This window comes from Apostichopus japonicus, chromosome 21 (assembly GCF_037975245.1).
Source record: "Apostichopus japonicus isolate 1M-3 chromosome 21, ASM3797524v1, whole genome shotgun sequence".
Taxonomy (NCBI): domain Eukaryota; kingdom Metazoa; phylum Echinodermata; class Holothuroidea; order Aspidochirotida; family Stichopodidae; genus Apostichopus; species Apostichopus japonicus.
Window position 1 is genome coordinate 4,818,317 of NC_092581.1, and position 17,047 is coordinate 4,835,363.

The 17,047-nt window shown below is 33.9% G+C and overlaps 1 protein-coding gene across 2 annotated transcripts in view; it reads right to left on the reverse strand.

The window, feature by feature from the left end:
- The window catches only part of LOC139962881 (glutamate receptor ionotropic, kainate 2-like), a 139,402-nt gene that overhangs the window by 108,290 nt on the left and 14,065 nt on the right, over positions 1–17,047 (reverse strand). The window contains exon 1 of one of the 2 annotated variants that reach the window (XM_071963264.1): positions 15,101–15,730. The exons of the other annotated variant lie outside the window; for it this stretch is intronic. Within the exon in view, the coding sequence (XP_071819365.1) occupies positions 15,101–15,194 (94 nt within the window). The 5' untranslated portion in view covers positions 15,195–15,730. Of the gene's footprint in view, positions 1–15,100; positions 15,731–17,047 lie in introns of those variants that run through there. 2 annotated transcript variants of the gene reach the window in all.

The following is a 17,047-nucleotide window of genomic DNA, read 5'->3' on the forward strand; positions in this document are numbered from 1 at the left end:
CGTTCCCCATAGGTGGAAGTGCGAACAGTAGGAACAGGTAGCATATGTTGTAAGCTTGAACGAAGCACCCTGCTAGGTCTGTATTGTTTAATACTGTTTAATACAATACAATACAATGCTCAATCATTCTAGCAATATATATCTTTAATCGTGTTGTAGATATTTCTGTTTTCGAGAAAGATTACTTATTGCTAGTTAAAAAAAAGTCACAAAGTACATCTATTCTATTTGGTACACAGTCAAATCTTCAGTTTCACGTTTTTTCAACGTAATTCTTAACACTTCATGATTACTTACGCCAACCTATCTCACTGTAGCATTTGTTCATTTGAAATGCGTTAATCATTTGAAATGCATTAATCAGCTCATGATTGACTTCAAGTAGGTTATCAGTAGCTGTCAAGCTGCTTTACTTCTTAAGCCGAGTATAATGAGCCTGTTTTCAGGCGATTAATCCAACAACGATTTTCACTTCTCTTCTTTTTTTTTTCTCTCCAGCAAATGATACTATTCTCACTCTTTTTTACCAAGTGTCCCTGCGTCCTGCATCCTTTTGGTTTTAAACGTCACGAAGATGCATGTAGCCCCGGGACAAATTATTTGAGTCGAATAAGCCTTGCTCAGATGAAAACCTTCGGGGAGCGATTAACCCGGAATGATATTGTCAGTATTAACCATTACTCAGGTTTGAGGCTTTTAGCTGCCGTCAATTTGGAACGTAACCTGATTCAATTGGGACTTCATAAGGTGAGATGACATTAAAGAAAAGAGCAATTTTGATGAGATGTCTTGAAGACTTGGACGGAGAATCTTTATCATTAGTTTTAACCCACGAAGACTAAACAGGTTAAGATGACCAAAATAAAGAGGAAAGCAAAGATCGCAAGTCTTGAATATCAATCACTTTTGATTCAGAAGAAGGTTTTTACATATTCTCTCAATTTTCTGTTTCCTTTTTCGTAACGTTAGGCGCAAGATTCATTAGTCCTACAGATGTTGTCAAGTACCCCAACATGGGTAATTATGTCGACTTTAAGAAAAATTAAAAGTATTTGAATGTCAATCAAATGTTATGCACATTTTAATGATGGTAATGATGCTGAGATGTAGACCAGTAAAAAACAGATGGCAGAGTGTCCATTGTATAAAGCAAGTTCTTACTAGTTTTAAATGACAATCAATTTGATTTAGTTAAAGACTATTTATCGTTTCATTCCGAATTATTCTTTTTTTTTTCTCAAAGGAGATTATACAACATTACGCAGTCGAATTTTAGATGTATCCGTGCCGATTAGAATAAGATGGTTTCCAATGACCAAGATAAAAGTAAGCGCTACTGATTTGCATATCAACCAACTTGATGAAGATTAAGATTTTATTTATACTTCTGTCAACTCACACGATCATCACATGATCTATATAACAGTCATGTATCTATAATATTGAAGACTGTGATGGGGGTAAGGGCTTGGCAGACAACTTAAAGTGAAAATTCAAATGTTTGCTGGTCAGAATGTCAACCAGTTTGATGAAGATGACAATTGTACAAACTTCTCTCAAGTCATAAGATGAGCACATGGATCCAAAAGTCACGTGGTATATTGATTTATATATAGCCACTCATACCAAAATCGACTGAGGCAGACGAATTAATGTGAAATCCTATGGTTTTTGAACGCAATCAATTTGACGTAGATGATAGTAGGCACATTATTCTCTACTCAATTGTTAATATGTTCACAGGCTTCAACACTGATGTATATGTGGCTATAGTGTCATATAGACCGAACCGGGTATACAGGGCAGACCACTTTTGGTGAAATTCAAGTATTTGCGAGATTTGAATGCCGACCAATTTGATGGAGACTGAAGATTGCACACTTCTTCTCTCATTTGATAGATGTTCTCAGGATTCACTAACTCATGTATGTCAGGCTATGCAGAACGAAGCGTGTTAGGCAGACGACTTAGGTTGTAATGCAAATGATTGCTTGATTTGAATGTCAATCAATTAGATGTAGATAAAGATTACCTACTTCATGGTTAATATACTCAGCCCTCATGTAGCGTAAGATAGACGAATTAGGATGAAATGTAAATGTTTTCTGGATTTGAATATCAACCAACGTGATGTTGAAGAAGACTTAATGGAACCAGGCGCGTAGCGAGGAATTTGCGAAGGGAGGGGCGAAGCTTGTAGGCAAACTATCTAAGCGTAGCGCCACCATGAGTTTGCGCGAAGCGTACAAGAAAATTTTGGCCGAAAATGCCTCCCAGATCGCTCGAAATGGCACTTCCCAGGCCTTGTAAGTTGCATATAAGCATTTTCTATTTTGAAATTACTAGCGATATCATAGAAAAAATACAAAAAATATGCTCAGGGGGGGGCGGTCGTCTCCTTCGCCCCCTCCCCTTGGCTACGCGCCTGGATGAAACTAGAACAGAATAACTAATGGACTTTACTATTGTCAGATTTCGGTATCGAAAACACAAACTACACATAATTAGTAATGAAACCAAAGACTGAGGGCTTTGGCTTCAGAATCTCTTTGGGAACATTACCTTTACGTTGGGCAGATATCAAGATATGTCAACATTGACGAACTTTTTGAAGACCTTCAAGTAGTCTCAAAAGGGTCCCGTTTTTTAAATTGATTGAATATTGAATGTCCTCTCTCTCTCCACCCTCTCTCCACTTCTCTGACTCTCTCTCTCGAAGAATGTGACTTACGCAATCCCATTCTGTTTTTAGTTTCAGAGGTATGTCCCCCTGGCAACCCTGGACGTAAATTGCTCTAAGAATCCTTGAGATTCATTTTGTAACACCAAAGATGTTCTTTTTCCTAAACCTTTTCGCCATTGAATGTCTCAACTTACTTATGATATTTGTCAATCTCTCCTGCATTTTATGATTAAATTTCCCAGGTTGGAATTTATAAAGTCACTTAAGAGATAAAATATAATAATAAAAAAAGGTTGAAAGAATGACTTTAAGGCAGTTAATATTGCGGAATTACTGCCCATTCAAGGGTGCTATCAAACTAAAAGGTCAGAAACACAGAAGTTATTATAATTCGCCTTCTAGAACCGTTAGACTGCCATGCATATTTGCAAGAAAATGTTGTTTTTGGTTCTAAATCCTGTTCAATTTATCCTGAGGAGCAAAGGGACGCAACTTTACGCGAATGTTTTGTAGACAAAACCCAAGAAGAACAAATTCGAAAGTTAAACCAGAGGTTATACTAAGGATACTTTCATATTTATGCAAAGATCTTTTCAAATATTGAAATCATTTCCTATGGCAAGCGCACATGGGGAGAACAACATCAAAGATGTCGATAGAAACTTCCGTGGGGAACATTGTCAATCTTTTATATAAAAAGTTAATAACATATGTGTTCTATTCAATACCTTTACAGCAGATGAACAAAACAACGCAGTGTAGTTTCATACCAATGACGTCACAACCTCTTTTCAATTTTTTTTTTTACATTTTAATTACATATAAATATATTTTTGAAATAGTAAATATGTTCTTCATTATCACTATATTTCTTATCTATAATGTACAATATCATATTTTCGCTATTTCCCCTATATAGCCACGTATTCAGCCCAGTTCGCCGAAAAGTTCGAAATCTACTGGTGAGAGGCAGGGAGGGGGGGGGGGTTAATTTCCCCTTTTGCATTCCTCAACATTAACTCAATTAACTTCCTAACTATTTTTTATTTTTTTCGATACATTCAGTACTCAACAATACTTCTGTCACCTTCAAAATCGCTCACAAATATATCGTATCGTACTAAATTAACAATCGGCGTGCTAAAGTATTCTTTACCAAAAAAGAAAAAAAAAGAAGGAACAAAGTTCGCGAAATAGATACCATCCACACTTCTCTGTTGACGTCCCATGGGAGTGACACGAATGAAGACGAGCATGTCGCATATTGACATTTATGTGTTATTGGTAAAAATACTAATATCGGTTGTTCAATGCAGTGAAAGGCGACATGGATACATATCATTATGAGAGAAAATAGAAATGACGTTTATATTAAATGCTTAAAAGAGCAATAATCCAGTTTATATATAATATATATATATATATATACATATATATATATATTATATTTAGACTGGATTATTACTCTTTATATATATATATATATATATATAATATATATATATTACATATTAATATATAACATATATATATTACATATATTTATATAAATAAACATATATATATATTTATGTATTTATATATTATATGTTTTTAAATATATATATATATATTAATTGTTGCCGGGTCAATTATCCCACCGACGTCGATGGGGTCTTAAAAACAAGAAGTGCATCACGATTAGCACACCGGATGAAGCCAGCACGTTTCGCTACCGAGGAGACATCGGAGTAAAACTCGGTGCCTCGAGCCCAGCAGCGCATCGATCCCAACCAGTAAGCTGGGAGGCCAGTTCACCCCTAAAGTTGCATTGCGTAAGATTCTTTGAAACTTTCCAAGTTTCCAAGTTTCAAGTTTCCAAGAATATATATATATATATATATATATATATATATATATATATTTATATATATATATATATATATTAATATCTATATATATATATATATATATATATACCAGTGCCCGAACTGCAGATTAGAATATTCGTTCAATTGTACTCGATATAAATATATATATGTACCAATATGTGTGTGCAATATGGCAATATTATACTATGTAGTTGTGGTTACTACCAAATATTTCTTTAATTTAATAAAACGACATTAATGTGTGCAACATACCATTCAATGCCATTTCATGATAACGTTCTACACGTTCCTTTACATTGAGCGCTTTATTTCGAATACAAAACAGAAAAGTAATATTTACAATTCGATGAACATGAAATGTAGGACGTTGGACTGAAAGGTTGTGTAATCAAGATTCACTATAGACGAAGGTGATATTCACCCACAAGGGGAGACAGCTCAAAGACAAAGAAATTCTAGAATTCTACACACTGTTCCACTGATGTAACTTGCAACTTCCATACGTATCAATTACCCAGGGACTGGTATCTAATGTATGTTAGGATACTACTACAAGTTGTCCTACATCTATCAAAGATAGCTGTCAACTGGGAAATATGTGAGGCTGGGATATAAACTAGCCCTAGATTTGTTACCTTCGTTTCTTACATGTTATGGCATTGGATAGCCGATATTGTACACTCAAGTATCAAGGTATTTTTAAGGGAATATATTTTCTGTTATTTTTTCTTTCTTTTTTTGTGTGCAAAGTTCCGGTCGATAGACAATATTGATACAGTGCCTCAGGTAATCAATTGTTAAGATTGTAAAGTGAGGCATGTTGACTGCACATAGAAAGTATTCCCTCGTGTTTATATACACGAGTCAAGTTATATACATACTGAATAAACTAGAAGAAAAAACTATATGTTTAAATCTACAGAATTTAAAAAACAAATTTACCATCATTCAAATTGCAATTGCGAGCAATACCTACACATATTATACAACCTTTTTGCTGATTAGTAAGTGTCGTGTACTAGTACATTCCTGAACTTGAAAGAAATTTGCCTTCACATTCCTACTTTGTCAGGAAGAAATTTTGAAATTTCCCTAGTATAAGTACAAGTTCATGAGGGTTTCGTATGAGTAATATCAAGGATAGGCTGTGTTCGATACGAGTACACATGAGTGCGGACTCGCTACAACTCGCTATATATATAAATGCATATATATGTATATATATATATATATATATATATATATATATATATATATATATATATATATATATATATATATATATATACAAAATATCGACAAATCTCACCTTGGAGTTTGAATAACTCTTGAGTTGATTGTCAATCACACTTTACGGGTTTCTCACGTGTCGCTGATAAATCTTCTTAAATACCGAGACCAAATTGAATGATTTAGTAGCATGATATTTAATTATGTAATTAAGGCTTTTAACAGCTGGCTTAAGAATCCATCAAGCAACCTGAACCGCAGAAGTCGAAAGAATTATTTTAAGCCATTATACAGATAATTTTATAAATACATCTTAGAATCTTTGCAGCACTTCAATAGTTTAAGGTTTTCTTGGTCTATCAGATGCTCTTACTGTACTGCAGGACATAAAATATCATCATGACAATATAATCGCTGACCCCCACCCTCTCCACCCCCACCCTCTCCTAGCCCACAAATTGTTCAAGTGTGTTTCGTATGGCAGTGTGGACAACAGTTTGTGATGAGTTATATATGTATAGTTAAGCTGTAGCGTAAAGTTATACCTCAACAAACAAACAAAACAAAGCACTAAACATCAACTTTAATACTAATATGGAGACTATTATATTCAGATTATCAACTGTGTTAGTTGCAGTCAATGATTATAACTCTATTGCAATAAATTATAGCATTTATTCTAGAAACTGTATCATTTTACAACACAAAAAATTAGCATAACAACAGAACAGTCCCATTGTATTTTCATATTGATATATTTTATATAAATGATTCTATAACCTACAACCTATAGGATTCTAGTATATAAGTACTCATTGATTTAGTATACGTTCTCTTCACATTATCAAACTACACATTTATCTACATGAGTGACGTTTCCATCTCAGTTGAATCCACAATTCAATCGTTAACATCACTTCGGTATTGATTTCATCAATTTTTTTTTGTAGACGATCGTATCCCCCCACGTGACTGTTGGCAATGGTTACCCCCTATAGCTATCGCCGATGTTCCATTCGCCACCCATTGTATACCTCTGCAAACCAAATGCGAAGGATGTCTACGCGTCTTTTCAATGCGTTTTATCCTTCCTTTACCATCTTTGGTTATAATGAGCGATGAAAACTGTTCATGTTTATTATTATTCACCCCCCCCCCCTCGCCCACCCCAATGTGGAACATTATAGACATGTATATCATATCGCTGCCACAAAGTACACACACCATGGTGGCTTTTATCGATCCGTGATGCCTTTTTGGCTCTGGCAAGCAATGAATGTACAGAACCCAAGTCGATACGGGTAAATGAGGGATTCGATTTTTAACGTTATAATCTATTTTTAAGAGCCTGTGAACTAAAGGTATCAAAGAATGCTCATTAAGGTTGACACTAATCCTTAAACGTGCGTGGTTGGTATATTGAGGTGTTGCTGACATATGCCATCGGCCTATAGCAGCTGGTGCAACATACAGTATACAACCGATCATTTGTATGATTCTAGATGTGTGCTATATCACTGTTATGTTTATAACTGTTGACAATTGCCCTTGGTAGAATGAGCTGAAAGGGGGATCGGGAGAGGACAGGGAGGGGGAGCAGGGGGGGTAAGATGAAATAATGGGATATGCAAATGGTCAGTTGAAAACAACACAGTGTAATTACGCATACTATATGTACTTATAAGGAACATTTTACACACCACCGATGCATTATTGTGTTATTTCACAGCATGAAGTAATGGTACTCCATATATACCAGTGTGAAAACCACTTAAATATAAATATATATAACTAAATGCACATATGTAGCGATTACTCTCGCTATTTACTAGAAACAGTTTTCAAGTCTAACCTAGAAAATGTACATTTGAAATTTACTGCTGGATATTTGTTTTTTCCAGGAAAAAAGTAACTTAATTGTAATTCTTTGGACCGAGTTTGTCAGTGTATATTCTAACGATACCATCGTTATAATGTATATGATACACACGTGCTGTGGATTAATTTCTTATTTTAAACCTTAAATGTATTTTTTTAAAGATTTTTCTTGCGTTACAAAGGTATAGCCTACGTATTACAAACTCCAGGTATATTAAAAGTTCACTTCATGCGGATAATTTTTTTTTCAACAATCGAACATTTGAAATGGAGTCATTCAATAATCTTAAATCTTTAATTTAATATATACATACATATACATATATATGTATGTATACATACGCATATATATATATATATATATATATATATTATATATATATATATTATATATATATATATATATATATATATATGCGTATGTGTGCATGTGGGTGTTCATGGGCAAATAGCAGTCGTGGTTGACGACCTAATTATCATCGGTTTATCAACCTCTATATATATGTCGTTATTATTGTATACATGTATGTTTTCGACAAAAAAAATACCCAGCACTTGAAAATGTTTGTTTTTGCTTCGTCAAATGTCATCCATTAAGTTTACAGCATCGGTTATCTGTTATTCCCTCGTGAGCTACGAGAATTTTTAATTTCTATTAAAGATCGGTATTATTAATGTCAAAGACAGTTTGAGAACCTTGTAAACTTCTATCAAGCCTTTTCTTAATCAATATCTTTGACTAGAAAGATTTCACAGAAAGATGAAATTATCAAAATTCATAACAAATACTGTGATATCGCATATAGGATACGTTGAAAGTGTGTCACTTCTGTAAAGGTTGCATTGCGCCATTCAGAATGTTGAATAGGTGTTGTTAAACTTGATTAAAAAATACATTTTTAATATGACATGAATATTTTAGTGCTAACAATATATACAATATTGATTTCAGTACATAACCTGATGAATGATGTATTTTTCATGGTCAAAATATAGACTCCAATACATTAAGGAACAAGACGAGAATCGGCATTGAGGAATGTATATATATATATATATATATATATATATATATATATATATATGTTTCTTATTAAAATCTTGTCATAATTATTGTCAATTAAAATAATATCTTCCGCGAGATGCCAGCATGTAAAATTAGCAGAGTGGACTACACTGAAGTGTATAAAATCCGACGACAACTATAACTAAAGAATCAATTCGTATTTAAGCCGACGCCACAGTGTTAATTGAAATCGCGCAGTGCCTCCTTGTAATGACATATTAAGGTGCACCAGGCTAAAGTATACAAACCGACACCTAACTCTCTTTTCCTCTCGACCTACCGAATTTACAAATTTACTGTTCTGTCAGATTTGAAAAGGATACAGAAGTTATACTTTGAAGAATTAACTCCACTTTACCGGTGACATTCGGGAAGTGGGGTGGGTCGGGGTGGGTTGGAGGGAAAGAGTCGACCATACTCACTGCAATATTTGCTTTCAACACTCTCGCCAAATACAACTGTTCAAACTTTCGATCAAGTACGGATTGGACCCCATTACATACTTAGAAGCTGTGCAGCTGTACGCAGACATGCGTATGGACGAAGATTCATTTAAGTTCACAAATACATGATCACAGCAAGACATAACCTTGAATCAGTCATTCCCAGTGAAAGTTTTCATTTGTAGTTAGGCCCTTTAGGAATTCATAAATTGTAAGCACTAGGTGCTTCCTATACAGGACCATATACTTCGTATTGCTTCTTATGGCATGCGGATTTAATGTTTCTGGGTTAAATGTAAGAATAACAAGTCTTTCGGAATTGGTTTTGTATACCTATAAGCTGAAATAGTAATAAAATATGATTCCTTGGCTACCAAGATGCAACGGCCTCGTAATACATTTTACATACATAACTCTCCGTTGTTATGGAAAAGTAATACCAGATAGAGTCAAACGTATGTATGTATATATATATATATATATATTTATATATAGATATATATATATACATTATCTATATGGTATTAGACTATATGGTATTACAGACTAATGCTACAAACACACAATTAATTAGTTCCATTCTATACCCTGTGGAGAGTTTCTCCCATTGTATATCCTACGAGAGATACCGTATCTGTCTAAGCAAGCAATATCCAAGTACAAAAACCTAAAAGGGATGTTTAAATGCACTGCATGTATTAGAGCTATCTTACACTACATAAGAGGCCTAATAACATTGGGAATTACTTTATTTGTCAGAGAGAAATCATTTCTTGCCAGCGGGATATGCTTTCTAAATGTTGCTAGGATACAAAATATGTCTTAAAACGATACATTACTCCCATTAAATAGTCGCTATATTTGCGAAAGATGCAAGACAATGAAAAAAACAAAAATGGGAAAGCAAGAAAACGAATGCGTTTTAACAAACGAGTCATCTGTTCGCCCTAGTTTGGTGTTCTTTCATAAATATAGCATATAATATAGTATATAATATCATACAGAGACGGAACAGCGCCTGGGAGAAACAATCTTAAAATTTAGTATTTCAGAATAAGAGAGGCTTGCATAGTTTTTAAAAGTCACTATTCTGCAATTGTGTTCTGCAATTGTGTTCAAATATACCTACGGTATATTTAAACGTTCATCAAAGCTAAGAAAAAATGGAAACTATATATACTGACACGGTTACTGACACAAGAGATAACTTTGTCTTCTTGATTAATTTACAATGACAAGTCAAGCATAGAACAAACAATCATGAATAGTAATGAGAATGGAGACATATACTCGGACCTATACTAATCACTTGATTGATTGACTGAAAATATAATAGAAATATATACGGAGAGCGAAATTTCGAAATATTCGTGTTTCATATTAATTTATCCGTCATCAGTTGACGCTTCACTTAACCAAAAAATATGCAAAATAATTTGTCGAACTTAACAATATATATATATATATATATATATATATATATATATATATATATATATATACATATACATATATATATATATATATATATATATATATATATATATATATATATATATAAATATATATATATATATATATATATATATATATATATATATATATATATATCAGCATTGCACCCCCCCCCCCCACCCTTCCTTCTTTTGGAGACTATTAAGGCATATTAGCCTAACACGCACTTTGTACTATACTGTAAGCTAGCACTACGATGTGCAATACATATATATAGGACTCGACGCTGAGGAAGTTCTTGACATTGAGTGTTTCTGTAAAACGTCGTTAAAATGTTCATTGTAAATGAAATTAAAAAAACCCGTTAAAAACGATGTGCAGTCGATATGCATTGTCAGTGTATATAGTATTGGGTATTAGTCTCAACTGTCTATTATTTTTGGTGACTGTGAAAGTGTCCCGGAAGGGTGGCCAGTACTTAACAGTATTTTCTTCAACAACAAAGAAATGTTCCTATAACTTGATTGATTATGATATTTTTTTTTTTAGTTAGTTAGAGTAAGTGATCATTAATTACTCTTCAGATTAAAACTGAAGAAAGAGAGATTCGAGGAAAGAAATAGAATGGAAATGACAGAAATTCAACCTATAGAGCTGAAACAGATCTGTTGTAAGGTATATCTTTCTGTGGTTTACTAAAGGTATTAGCTGTTACGTGTATTATAACAGCTTTATAACTTATATGATTTTACTTCTAGGTTGTAGATTGGAATGGGTCCCTGCATAATTAATAAATTATTAATAGTGATGGTTATTAAATACTATAACGTTAGGATGACATTGGCTGTTGCAATACCTGGGACCGAAGTTTTTACTTGTTGTAAACACTATATTTAAGGGTCTCTCATAATGGAAACGTGTACAGTACATGGTACATTATTGTATGGTAATCAAATATACCTCATTGATTTATCAAATATTGGGCTACATTTTTAACATCCTTTTAAATTAAACATAAAACAAAAACAAATGTTTCTTGGATTGGACTACATGTTTCACATCGACATATATGCGAAAACCATAGTGCACAGCGAGGGCGCCACAATTGTTTTTTGGTACCATCTGATTACATCATTTGGACTGTTAACTTTTTATGTTTATGTCTATATTTATAGCATAAGGGTTGCCTAGTCTAATGGCACTGGCACATGCCACAGAACACACAAAGGTAAAATTTCAGATGTGGAAGTCTACAATTTGGAATTTGAATTAGTAGGACCCAGTGGCGGACTGGCCACACGGGCATTTGGGCAATGCCCGGTGGGCCGGTGGCCCGATGGGCCGGTGGGCTGGGGAGTCTGGTAAAATTTACAGCCAATTTTCACGGTTGTTAATAGAATACAGACGGGGCTGTGTAGAAATATATATTTTAACTGTGGGAATCAGTCATGTAAAGACTGTCCTCGATCTCTGCTGCTACAAGGTGCTCCTCAAGTTGAACCTTTCTATCGATGCTTACATGAGCGTTTGGGCTTGCTTACAAGCTGCTGGTAACGCTACGTGTGTCACAAGTGGCATGTGAACGTTCTTTCTCTGCCTTGAAGAGACTCAAAAACCGTTTGAGAAGTGCAATGACATCACAAGAACATCTTGAGGCGTTCATGTTGATGATCTTGGCCAAACTTGACTCTAAAAATATCAGCGAACTGCGTAGGCTTCTACTCCCATAGAAATGCTCGTGTTATTGAACATATTTGTTTTAGTTGATTTTATTTAGGATTTTTTTTCAAGCATGTTGTCACAAAATGCTTGAAAAACTAATTAAAATCCAGTCTAAAACATATATTTTTACCTATTTTTGTTTACTTTTTTAACTTTCCTCAGTTTAATGAGGTGTTGCTTCTGGAAATTATTTTTGGGTCTCTTTTAAAGGATTATTGTAACCTACAAAATTAAGAAATATAGCACCATTTTGCATTTAGGCATTCCTTAACTTCAAAAAAATCTCAATGTCCTTAGACCCCTCCCCCAGGACGGCGATCACTATAGTAAGTAACATATCAATGAATAATGGGCCGGTCTAGGTGAAGAATGCCCGGGCCGGTTTTAAGACCCAGTCCGCCCCTGCTAGGACCCATAGGTGAATGCAGAACACTTCAAAATGTTATACAAGGGGACTGAACCAGACGTATACTTCCACAATTTAACCCCAGCCCTAACTGCATGATTGGTAGTCTGATGTTAAACCTGTTTAATGAATTCCTCGTCCATGCAGTGCGGTGGCAGTGACTATAAACATATCAGTTGCAGATACAGTACAAGACAGTGACTGTTTCTCTAAAGCACAGTTAAATGTGCTCTGTAATTCTGTAAACCTTGATGGAGTCAAACTTAGGTGACATATTCAGAGTTCTTGTAAATCTTTACCCATTGCCTTCAAAATCCATCTAGCTTCCATTTCGTTATAAACTACATTGCTCCCGTCCAATAATCCTTCATACTGAGACATACTGCATATACAAGTACAGTATTTACATAACATGTTGATACGCAAAATACACCAGACACAGTCCAGGGTATTTTCACTTGACATAGTATCACTAAACCAGCATCTTCTCCACTTTCCGTCAAGTTACCAACTTAAATGCAATTTTTGGGTCATTGCTTTCAGCAAAGGAAATTACAATACGTATTCACACCGTTTTCTGATCATATAGGTTTGTTCAATCTTCGGTTTGTTTCCCTCTGCCTAACACAATGATGTGTATCATGTGAAACATACATAGCTCTATAATTAACGTAATGTTTTGTTTCAGTGAAACATATATAGCTCTATAACTAACACAATGGTTTGTGTCATGTGAAACATACATAGCTCTATAATTAAAACAATGGTCTGGTGAAACATACATAGCTCTATAATTAACGCAATGTTTTGTTTCAGTGAAACATATATAGCTCTATAACTAACACAATGGTTTGTGTCATGTGAAACATACATAGCTCTATAATTAAAACAATGGTCTGGTGAAACATACATAGCTCTATAATTAACACAATGGTTTGTGTCATGTGAAGCATTCATAGCTCTATAATTAAAACAATGGTCTGGTGAAACATACATAGCTCTATAATTAACACAATGGTTTGTGTCATGTGAAGCATTCATAGCTCTATAATTAAAACAATGGTCTGGTGAAACATACATAGCTCTATAATTAACACAATGGTTTGTGTCATGTGAAACATACAAAGCTCTATAATTAACACAATGGTTGTTGTCATGTAAAACATACTTAGCTCTATAATTAACACAATGGTTTATGACATGTAAAACACACATAGCTCTATGTTGCCCACATCATTTGTTATTTGTGAAACACACATAGTTCCTCAATTAACCGATTCATTTGTATAATGTAAGACAAACATAGTTCTATAACAACCACATGTATTTTATGTTTTGAGAAATACACATATATGTATTGCGCAAATAATGAGTATCATGTGAGACATACACAGCTTTATATTGTACACATCAATTGTATGATGTGAAACACAGATAACTCTACATGTTGCCCACATATTTTATATAATGTGAGACATATACAGCTTTATGTTTTACACATCAACTGTATGATGTGAAACACAGATAACTCTACATGTTGCCCACATATTTTATATAATGTGAGACATACACAGCTTTATGTTGTACACACCAATTGTATGATGTGAAACACAGATAACTCTATATGTTGCTCACATATTTTATATAATGTGAGACATATACAGCTTTACATTTCCCACATTAGTTTTATCATGCGAGACACGTATAGTTATATCATTACCACATGATATATTGTATGTGATACACATACAGTTATATCATTACCACATGATATATTGTATGTGATATATGTAAATATAGAGCTACAATGATCAGATCAATTGCATCGTTTGAAGGATGCCTCTAGGCGTAATTAGACTAATTAATTTTGAAATACGGTTGACTGTGAAAACTCCCGGTACCAGTCTAGATTGTACATCACTCCCACATTATCTATTAAAATACGGCCCTTAATGATTTATACATTTAAGTAGTTCGAATACTTTATCTAACACACACACACCATAAATCAAAGCAAAACTCCGTGACCAAATTCATACTTACTGGTACTAATAACATGCTTACAATGATCTTTCCAATAACAAATGGCGATGGATGTCCTTCATTTTTGTGATGTTCCTTTTTGGTGGTCAAAAAGAACAAAGGACTGTATCTACTTGAGTATACAGTCTGATAATGTATAAAAACACTGGATTAAAATGACCCCCCCCCCCTCCGACGTCCCTTCCTCTTGGACCCTCCAACACCCCACCCGAACCCTACAGCAGGTTAAGTATAAAACAGTTAACTCGGATTATACTCTGTGTTTATATAATACAAAGGATGAAGACCGGATTAGCTACTTACCGAGTTTTATATCCAATGCTGTAACACTAACCAGCGAGGTATAAACCAGAACCATTGATAACGCTAATGAAACAATCCTGCGTGTAAGCTCCATTATGATGTTGTTACGTATGAATCACTTGATCCGATAGAATAGTTGAAAATTCAGAAGAGTTGGAAATTCCGAGAAAAAATGAAATTAATGAGAAAAAAACACGAAGCTCATCCAATCAAATTATTAAGATATTTCCTTAAGTAAGATTTGTGTCACGTTGGTTGTAGTACTTTCCGAGGCTGGTTAAACAAATAATTTGTATTCAAACACAAAAGGTATTTGTATTTCGACTCAGATTGCGCGTTTCAAAAACTTTTACAAAACGTTATCTTACGTCCAACCGTTGCAATGTTACCGTTACTTTGTATTGATATGTACAAAAGTAGAGACAGTGAGATGGCGAGAGATGGCGAGAGATGGCGAGAGGAGAGAGAGAAAATTAATATTTTTCTTCCATCTGATATCAGTTTTTTTGTCTCTCAATATTTTTCTCACAAGCGATTAATATCTAATTACAACATTTAGTGTTTGGCATGAAATGCCCTCCGTCCACACCTTACCACACACAATAAGATAAACGCCTCACTGCCGCGACATTGTCTCGTGTACTGACAGCTATTTGGCTGCCTATATCAGTCAACTACATAAACACGTAAAAGATATGATCGACCAATCAGAAAAGCTTACGCAACGAGAGAGAGAGATAGATCCTTCCAGAGTGTGTGATTGAGAATTGTTGTGTCTCCGTTAGAGAAATTAATTTCCATTATTGTGTCATCGAAGAGCTTTGTCATTTTGTCTTACGCTTCGTTTAAATATGTATATATATATATATATATATATATATATATATATATATATATATATATATGTATATATATATATATATATATATATATATATATATATATATATATATATATATATATATATATATATATATATATATATATATATATAGGTCAAATCGAATACTTATGACCAACGGATATGGTAGTAACTATAAACATATATCTCAGAGAATGAGCGATTATTAATATAGCCTAATAATTATATAACATATATATATAATGTACATATTATAGTACATATATATTACATAATAATATGTTATATATAAATATTTAATATAATATTACATGTATTGTTCAAAGTGACAACCCAAATCAAAATGCCAAGTTTAAGAAACTACCTGCATGTACACAGTTATGGTTCTTAAGTCTTATATGTCTTAAGTTATATAGGTCTTAAGTTATATACAACTGAGTTACATAAGTTATATAGGTTTTAATTTATATACAACTTCGGTTGCATAAGGTATCGTGTGTTGTTCAATTTACCACACCCCTGACTCTATATCTTATACGTTGCTCACTTTGTGATATCGACATAAAGACATCCCGTTATCTCAATACGGTAGGATTTATAGCACAGTGTGAGGTAATGATCCATTATATAGCGAGTCTTAGTTTGTCTGTGTGTGTGTCTGTTCGAGCGCCTTGGTCCTTTCGGACTAAACAATTAACGATCAATATCCTAAATTGACTTCTCTTTTTACGCCTATGTAAACGGACGCTACCCAGGATTGAATTTCTCAACTTTTTGATTGCTTGAAAAGAAATTAAAATGGTAGCAGCAACATGGTGTTTGAGAGACGATGAAAGACCAAGAGATAGTGGTTTTCTATTATATTTTTTTCAATTAAACCAAATCACATTCTACGTATAAAGGTATACAGAACTATTAGGTAGAAGCTTGAGTCGAGGGTCCTTCGCTAACATGCAAAGGCATGCTTGTTTGAGTAAAGTGTGCTTACTTCTTTTCTCAAAATGTTCAGTTCAATTTAATTAAAGAAGCCTATACTACTATCGAGCCTACTATATGCTTATGGTTACTGGACTGCACTGTAGTAA